We start from the raw sequence: 9,451 nt of genomic DNA, 5'->3' as shown, positions 1-9,451 counted from the left end.
TTATAACTTAGAACTTGAAAGTTCTATTTAAGTTGTGGGGCAAGGTAGTCTGAAATTATGGGGAAGAAAGGAAGCGGGGGCCTGCTATTTCCTCATTTATTTATCTGAGCTGTTGCTTGCACCAGTGTGTTAAATCATAGAGGAACACAACACAACAAAAAAACTGCAGAATTAGTACGAGGTGCATGCTCTCTAATTTATAAGTGAGAAGCCGTCTCTGTGGCTGCTCCACCACTCAACCCTTGTAACTCCATGAGGATCCCTAGCAGGTAGCCAGAGTCATCTGCCTGAAGAATTAGAATCTTCTCCACCTCTAAATCCTCTTCTATTTAGTTGGTGTAGCTTTGCTTGGTCGAAAAAGGAAAAGATGAAGGCATGTTAGAAAGCAGAGAGAGAAAAGGAAAGACAAGAATTTAGGAGTGAATAGTTGGGACTTTGAATGTTGGGACTATGACAGGAAAGGCAAGAGAGTTGGTATGATGCAGAGAAGGAAGGTGGATATACTGTGTGTCCAGGAGACCAGGTGGAGAGGTAGCAAGGCTAAAAGCTTAGGATCAGGGTTCAAATTGTTTTACCATGGTGTGAATAGTAAAAGAAATGGAGTAGGAGTTATTCTGAAAGAGGAGTTTGTTAGGAAGGCTCTACAGGTGAAAAAAGTATCAGATAGGGTGATGAGTCAGAATCTGGAAATTAAAGAGGTGATGTTCAATGTTGTTAGTGGTTATGCCCCACAGGTAGGATGTAAGTTAAAAGAGAAGGAGAAATTCTGGGGTGAGTTAGATGAAGTGATGCAGAGCATTCCCAGAGTTGAGAAAGTGATAGGAACAGAGGCGATGAAAATGTAATGGGCAGGTTTGGTCTTCAGGACAGAAATGTGGTGGTGGACTTTGCAAGGAGGATGGAAATGGCAGTAGGGAATACTTTCTTCCAGAAGAGGCAGGGACATAGGGTGACATATAAGAGTGGAGGCAGAAGCACTTAGGTGGACTACATCTTGTGTCAACGTTGTAATCCGAAAGAGTTTAGTGACTGCAAAGTGTTGGTAGGGGAGAGTGTAGCCAGACAACACAGAATGATGGCGTATAAAATAACCCTTGTGGTAAGGAAGGTGAAGAGGGCAAAGACAGAGCAGAGGACAAAGTGGCGGAAGTTTAAAAAGGAAGAATGTTGTGTAGTATTTAGGAAGGCGCACCAGACAGGCTATGGGTGGTCAGGAGGTGCTTTCAGTTGACTGGACAAATACAGCCAATGTGATCAGGGAGACAGGAAGGATGTTACTTGGTGTATCATCAGGAAAGGGCAAAGTGGACAAGGAGACTTGGTGGTGAAACAAGGAAGTACAGAAGTGTATACAGAGAAAGGGGTTAGCAACGAAGAAGTGGGACACTAAGAGGACTAAAGGTAGGATACCTGAGTACAGTGAGATGCAGCGTAAGGTGAAAGTAGAGGTGGCAAAGGCCCCTTTTTGTTTACTCTGGTGATGGACAGGATGACAGATGAGGTTAGACAGGAGTCTCCATGGACTCTTACCTCATTTCTACTACACTGGTGCTAGTGCCAGGTGCTGGTTCTGATGCTCGGCCGGTGCTAGACTGGGAACCACCGAGAACCGGCCCCCATTTACACTAGACAGGAGCTCAGCAGGAGCTGCAGGATAATATGTCACAGGCCACACCCACTAAACAGAAACAAACATGGCCGAAGTCAGTTTACTGCTATTCTCCAAACTATGAAAATATATATCAGTATCCAAAGGCAGATAAATCTTTACCATCGCTGCCACTTTTACACAGCCCCTTCTTTTTGTCCCTGTAGTCTTTCTTCAGTTTTTCCTCATACACTTTTTTTTTTTCTTAAAGCACTTTCCAATTTCTGCAGAATCTCGGCGGATGTCCAAATTGCTAAAAGCGCTTATGTTTCGTCTGCGCTCCACATTAACGGACTTTGGGTCTCCGACATTTTTTTTTAATGCTCCCTATAACTCCCCCCCACCGCTCATGACGTCACAGGTTCTCGAGACTCGACCAGCAGAATTTAGCAAATTTTTTTTCTGTGGAAAAGCGCGGCACTGGTTCCAAAATTGGAAACCGGCACGGGAACCAGAGTAGTGGAAAACGGGTATCTGATGTTTGCAGATGACATTGTGCTTTGTAGCAAGAGCAGCGAACAGGTGGGGATGCTCTGGAAAGCAGAGGAATTAAGGTTAGCCGCAGCAAGATGGAATATATTTGTATGAATGAGAGGGATCCAAGTGGAACGGTGAGGCTACAGGGAGCAGAGGTAAGGAAGGTGCAGGACTTTAGGTACTTAGGGTCAATGGTCCAGAGCAATGGAGAGTGTGGAAAGGAGGTGAAGAGGTGGGTACAGGCAGGTTGGAATGGGTGAAGAAAAGTGTCAGGTGTGTTATGCGATTAAAGAGTATTAATGAAAGGAGAGGTATACAGGACAGTGGTGAGACCAGCGATGCTCTACGGCTTAGAGACAGTGACACTGAAGAAAAGACAGGACGCAGAGTTGGAGGTAGCAGAGTTGAAGATATGAATATATTGGTAGAAGGATGCTGAGGTTGGAACTGCCAGGCAGGAGGTCTAGAGGAAGACCAAAGAGGAGATTTATGGATGTAATGAGAGAGGACATGAAGTTAGTTGGTGTGAGAGAAGAGGATGCAGAGGATAGGGTTAGATGGAGGCAGATGATTCACTGTGGCGACCCCTAAAAGGGAACAGCCGAAAGACAAAGAAAAAGAAGAAGCTAAGTATAAGATAAATAATACTTATTAATTAGACTTGTAACCAGATTTAGAAGTTATCTTGCTTCTCATCATTTCCTGCAGACTGAAGTACATTTTAACTGAGATATGATCTCACTTGCAAAGGAAATGTTGTAATCAAAATGAGTTCTACTTTAAATACTAAAATAGTGCCTTTAGTGTACATAATCTCACTTTAGCTACTGTATACTCAGCATTTCTCTTTTTCAGTTTGCATTCAATGTTGTAAAAGTAATCATGGATGGGAAATTCTCCTGACCTGCAGATTCTAGGTCTTGGTGAATGACTTTAAGGGTTATAAGAATACTGATTACAAAGCTGGACATTATTTTTATAATTCTTTACCTACTGAATCTCTTCAACAAAACCAAGGGAAATTTTTTCTTGCTCCATTTAAATCTCATTTAGGATGACCAGCAGTCTAACAGGTATGCTTCTCACCATCATGACATGCACAAACTAAACAAATATGAAAAGAAGATATATATAAAGTAATATATGAAATGAAGGGTAAATCGTTGAATACTTTAAACAATGCTAATTAATTGAGTAAAACAATAGGATAAAAAAAGGTTATAGGACTCGGGTTGAAGCCCATTTACATGTCTGCCTGTCTTTTGGTACAGTAGAAATCTCTGTCTAACTTATTAATATAAGGAAATATATATATATATATATATATATATATATATATATATATATATATATATATATTTTGTTTTTTTTTATTTTATTATCTTATGGAGGCACAGTAGTGTAGTGGTTAGCATTGTCGCCTTACACTTTCAGGGTCAGGGTTTGATTCATGGCCAGGTTCAATTTCTTTCTCTGTGTGCATAGAGTTTGCATGTTCTCCGTGTGCTTGGTGCGTTTTGTCCGGGTACTTTAGTTTCCTTCCAAAGACCTGCAGATTAGGCTAATTGGTGTTGCAAAATTGCCCATAGTGTGTTCTACCTGACAACAAAATTGTTGGCCTATATAAATATATACAGTTTCTGGCACCAAAATGGTGTGGCTTTCCCCAGGAAGGTCTTGGTGTTCCTGGGGTGGATGGAAGGGCAGCATAAATATGTGACATGTTGTGCTTAAGATCTCTACCTTTTGCAATGAAAGTAGATGCCGTCTTGTGTACTTTCGTTCATCAGGTCAAGGTGCTCTTCTGATTCTGGTATTGAGATGTTGCTCCTTCTGTATTGGTACATCCTCCTATCCAGCAGTTGCATTATTTCCCCAGTGTAGAACTCCAAAAAAGTATAAAGGAAACCAACTACTGTTTGAGCAGGTAGAAATGCAAGGTCACCTATCTTTTTAATAGATTTTTTTAAACATGAATGATGAATAATATGATGAAAATTGCATTGCAGATATCTAAAATTAACCTATAAAAATGCTGTTATGACTACACTCTAAAAAATAAAACTGTGCTGTACTCAATTTTTTTGGTGAAACATTTTTACACTTAAAAATATTGAGTAAATATAAAAAAATATAAAAATCATGTAAAATATACTTCATGAATTGAGTACAAGTCAGTAAAAAAATTAAGTAGACCTGAATAACTATATTTAGTACAATGATGTACAAAATTGAGTAAATGTAATGAAAATTTGAAGTTAATGAAAAGTGAAAATGAGTAAAATAATTGAGTAGATATAATTGAAATGGAAGGTAGAAGATACTGAAAATTATACTATTATTTAATAAACAAATGTGCTACATTTACTAAATATTTTAACTGAATGAAAGAAACAATACACACATTTTCGTTTTAATTAAACATTTATTTGCCAAATTTGACAAGACATGAAGTCTAAACTCAACCTGGTTTACTTTGCAAATGACATGTAACAAGATCATAAACAAAGAGCTGAATTTATGTTATTAGTTATTAGTTTCAGAAACAATACTCCTGCCACAAGTATTATACAGTTAACACATGGAAAGTAGACTTTTGTATTAGAATCTAATGAGTCACATTTTACATCTGAAAGATTGCACACCTTCACACTACAGTTTCCTGCAAACTGTGGGATCCATACAAATGTGTGTGTAGACCTTCTCAGGTCTTAAAGAAGCAATGACAGTCTAAATGAAGACAGGACACAAAATATCCATGACCAACAGTACCATGCTTTACTCCATAATGATCGAAATTTCTTTTGATGATACGACAAATGTGCAGAGCTTACACCGCCATCCCATAAACTGGCACCTGAAAAAGGAACAATAGTATACAAGTAAGTACAAGTGTGACTGTTACTGTAAAGTCTACCAGACTGGTAAAATAGTACTTCCGTTCAAATACATACTTTTTGGACTAATAGTCTATTTCTATCTTTGATTCAATGGTTACACATTTAATACTTCTGTAACATTTAAAAAAGTTGACATTTACCTCCTGTTTTATCTCTATTCAACTTCTCTTCATTAGTGGTGCTGGTGCTGTGAAAGAGATATAGAAAATATATAACATGTTTCACACAAACACACACAATCAATCAGTTTTAGGTTCTTTTACTTACATATCAGAACATACATAATGTTTCACTTCAGTATTTTAATTTCATATTACTTTCTCCCAGTTATAAGTCTGAGAGAAATGTTGTATTTTCACTAAATCTTTATATTTCATAGCTTTAGTTATTAGTACAGTACTTAGCACATTTATTTTATAACATCTGCCGCTGCTTGCTCAGTGTTTAATCAAGTTAAAAATACTCATATACAGTAACGGATAAAACAGTACCAGAACCCGGACACTGCACCTCATTTCTGCTGTTTAAACCGGATTTGTTCTGAGTTTCTTCCTTAAAGTGTCGGAGTGACCGAGCAGACTCGCGGTTCAGTGTGTGAGGTGGACCGGTACACACGCGGTAATTATTTGAACATGTTAGTTTTATATCCTCGCCACAGTGGCGGTTGGCTGCGCAAAATCACCGCATTTGGCGGGAGAAATTCAAATATTGCGGCCCAACCGCCGCCGGTTACACCGAGAAACTCGGAAGAAACCCGGACATGCACGCGCCGCTGCTCGGTGTTAAATCTCTCCTTTAACACCAGAGTTTAAGTGTCTGTATTAAACGCGCTTTAGCTGAGCAGTTTGGTGGTCGAAACAAACAAGCTAAATCACACTGAACCCCAGGACTGGCCTGTTGCTAGCTATCGTTAGCTCTGGAGCTCGGCTGTGACAGGATTCAGAACAGTAACTCACACACTATAAAGTTGTGTGTGCAGGCAGACAGAGTCATTATTACAGTAACTTGTGTTAGCTGTTTACTCACCAGGATTTGTAAGGAATGTTCCAGAATGTCCCAGATGCTTCATGTCCATTCTCACATCCTCACAGCCTTCTGGTCTCTGATGTTACACCAGACTTCCCATGAGCACTTGCACAGGGCAATTTACTCAATTATTTAAGTTTTTGTTGTTAAAAATAAAGAATATTGAGTTGGAATAATTTATAATTGTAGTCCTTGAAACTAATCAGTACAATTACTCCATTACCAGATATTTTGATTGAAATGTATCAAAAAATATTAAGTGCATGTTAAAAATATAATTCAGTTAGTCAAATACTGATTTTTACTAGTGAAGTAAACTAAAATTATAGTGTAAATTTAATACAAAATAAATAATTGTTTTTTTAGGCATTTATTTTGATTTGTTTAACTTAAACAATCATGTATGTGACTTTTAGAGATTTTATTAAGGTAACATAACTTTTTTATAACTGTGAAACTTACAAGGCCACAGAATCATTTTTTAGAGTGTAATAGTACTAATGATAAGCTAGGATTATAGGATGGCTGTGTGAGCCTAGTGGGTTTCAGTTTAGGACCTCTAAAATGGCATTGGCATCTGATGTTTTAAATGTGCCATTTAAATAATAATAATAATATTAATAATAATAATAATAATAATAACTCACAAGAGCTCCGGGAAATAATACTAAGTCAAAAAAGCCTATCACCGGTACACCTGTTTTACAAATTAAAGTAAATAGATTAACTAGAATGAAAGTAAAAGATAGAGGCAGAGAAAGATAAAAGAAAAGCAACAAAGTGATCATTGCATCAGATTGCATCAGTGATCATTGCATCAGATCTCTGGTTAGAAAAATATCAAATAAATAGAGTGTTCACTTTACAGATAATGATGGTGTGCTAAAATGGGCGGTGCAATGAATTTTGAAATAAGGAACCCTGAAAAGCTGACTTCACACTCCTAAAATCAGACCAAAGAGCACAATGGTAAGAATGCTTCAAATATACATATTTTGAGAAAGTAAATGCATACTAAATAATGTGTATAAATATATAATCATGTGTACATTTAATGTCAAAGCTTAGTATTTAGTCATGGGATTTATATAATATAATATAATATAATATAATATAATATAATATAATATATGTCAAAATATTTTCAGAATATTTTCAAAATATCTTAGGACATGCAAATTAAAGTAAATAAATGTATATATTTGGATTATGTTCTTTTAAAAGAAAACAAAAATGCAATGCAACACCCATTGTGTATTTATTTTGATATAAATTAAATGTGACATTTACAAAAGTACAAAGATCTCCCATCCCCTGTCTACTTTGTAACATAAAATAATATAGCATTTTACAGCATGAAAGAGCATAATCATTTTGCATCGTTTAATGGCATTAAGCCTGCATTTGTTTTCTGTTGTTGTTGTTTTTACTCAAAGCCTAATAGCAATTATGCTAAGAATTTTTTTGCATGCTTTACATAAATTGTTATTATTATGACAAGTACATTGTGCAAATTTATCATAGCAGAGGGAAACTGAACTCTATTTTCATGGCTTTCATGCTGCAAGTGTAACAAGAGTTTGGATTTTAGTTCATATACTGTATTACTAAAAGGTGTTCAATTGGTAACAATAATCAGAAGAAATCTATCTATTACTTTTAAATATATTCAGGAGTTATCTAATTTTGGCATCTTAACTTCAGAGCAGGCTTTCTTGCACATGTGTCATTACTAACTGTTAGAATTATGCTTTTATGGTGTTTTTTCTAATGCTGTGTTAAATGGAATTTTGTGTTTTATGTGTTTAGTGTTAAAGCTATTTATTTTGTATTTAATTTTTTAATTTACTGTATGTATACACTAATTATATGTATAATAATTTTTAATGCTGCAGGAGAACTGTTCCACTGCCGTCACTTCACTTTTGGAAAGACATTACCTCTCACCAATGTATGCTCTGGAATTTACCTTTGGATTCATTGGAAACATTGTGGTTGTTCTGGGCTATATATTTTGCCTCCCTGCTTGGAAGTCCACAAATGTGTATCTCTTTAATCTGTCTGTGTCTGACCTCATCTTTCTGTGCACTTTACCCGAGCTGTCGTATAACTATGCTCACAACCTTAAAAAATTCAATTCTGCATTATGTGTGGTTAATCGCTACATCCTCCATGTGAATTTGTACTCCAGCATACTTTTTATGATGTGGGTAAGTGTGGACCGGTTCCTGTTACTGTGTCACCCACAGCGAGACCACATCCTGTTGTCTTTCAAGGCTGCATTATGTATCACCATCCTTAACTGGATATGGGTTAATGCTCAAATAGCTCCCCTCATCATCTTTATTATCCAGGACTTGGAGGAAAATCGCTGGTCAGTGTGTCATGATTTTGCAAGTTTGAAAGGGCCCAGAGTTACACTTATCTACAGCATAGTGCTCACCATAACTGGATATGTGATGCCATTGATGGCTTTGTTTCTATCATCACAAAATATGGTTTCGGCTCTCATGAAAAGAGAGGAAGTGCTTGGAACATCTTTTCAAAGGCCAGTAAGAATCCTGAGGGTTGCAGCAATCATGTTCTTGCTGCTCTATACACCCATTCATATAATGAGAAATGTTCGTCTTGCATCACGTCTTCCTGAATTAAACTTGTCACAGTGCGTCAAGGACTTGATCAATGCAATTTACATAGTGACAAGGCCAATTGGATTTGCTCACAGTGCCATCAACCCTGTGTTTTACTTCCTCATGACAGACAGCTTTAAAGAAGCACTGCAGGACAAGTGGAAGCAGATTAAAAGGACGATAATGACCTTTAAAGGGTGCTAATGTTAAAAATGACAAGCAAGTCTGACCAATCAAAAAAAAAAAAAAAGACAAGACTCATAACAAGTGACTTTATCTTTTAAATCTGTAACTTTTAAATGCTGCCTTGTAGAATAGTAAAGTGGCTAAAACAGCTGTATATATATTTTTTAACCACAGGAAAAGGTAATCATCTCGAAAAATTAATCTTTGATCAGTTAATTACATTGATGACCTGATGTATGTATTTTATCTTCTGTTACTGCCCTTAAGAGGAAGCCAGGGTCATACATCGGAAAATGTTGCAAGCAATCTGCACAACTGACAGCTTGTTAAAGTGGTTTGATTTTGTAACTACAGCTTTAGCACGAACCAATCTGATTGTTGATCAATCTATTTCCCAGAACTGGAAATTATTATGAGTATTATTCCCAGTTCCAAGTAGGTCAGGGGTAGTCCGCTGGTTAAGATTGGTCTGATTTACACCCCAGCATTGCCGGGCTGACAATTGTTGGGACTTTGAGCATGGTCCCTAATCTTCAGCTCTGCAGATACGATCAGCAGTCAAGCTGAAACCCAGCTCTGTAAAA

The 9,451-nt window shown here is 37.0% G+C and overlaps 1 protein-coding gene across 1 annotated transcript; it reads left to right on the top strand.

The window, feature by feature from the left end:
• The first annotated feature begins 7,946 nt into the window (after window positions 1–7,946).
• Window positions 7,947–8,885, top strand: LOC128513435 (succinate receptor 1-like). Its single transcript, XM_053487187.1, has one exon. The coding sequence runs from the start codon at window positions 8,001–8,003 to the stop codon at window positions 8,883–8,885; it is 885 nt and encodes a 294-aa protein (XP_053343162.1). The 5' UTR covers window positions 7,947–8,000.
• Window positions 8,886–9,451: the final 566 nt, after the last annotated feature.

This window comes from Clarias gariepinus, chromosome 25 (assembly GCF_024256425.1).
Source record: "Clarias gariepinus isolate MV-2021 ecotype Netherlands chromosome 25, CGAR_prim_01v2, whole genome shotgun sequence".
NCBI lineage: Eukaryota > Metazoa > Chordata > Actinopteri > Siluriformes > Clariidae > Clarias > Clarias gariepinus.
This window is presented reverse-complemented; position numbering and strand designations above follow the sequence as displayed.

What these genes read in the sequence shown, in the direction of transcription:
- LOC128513435 (XM_053487187.1), top strand. Translation starts at nt 8,001, where the DNA reads ATGTATGCTCTGGAATTTACCTTTGGATTCATTGGAAACATTGTGGTT.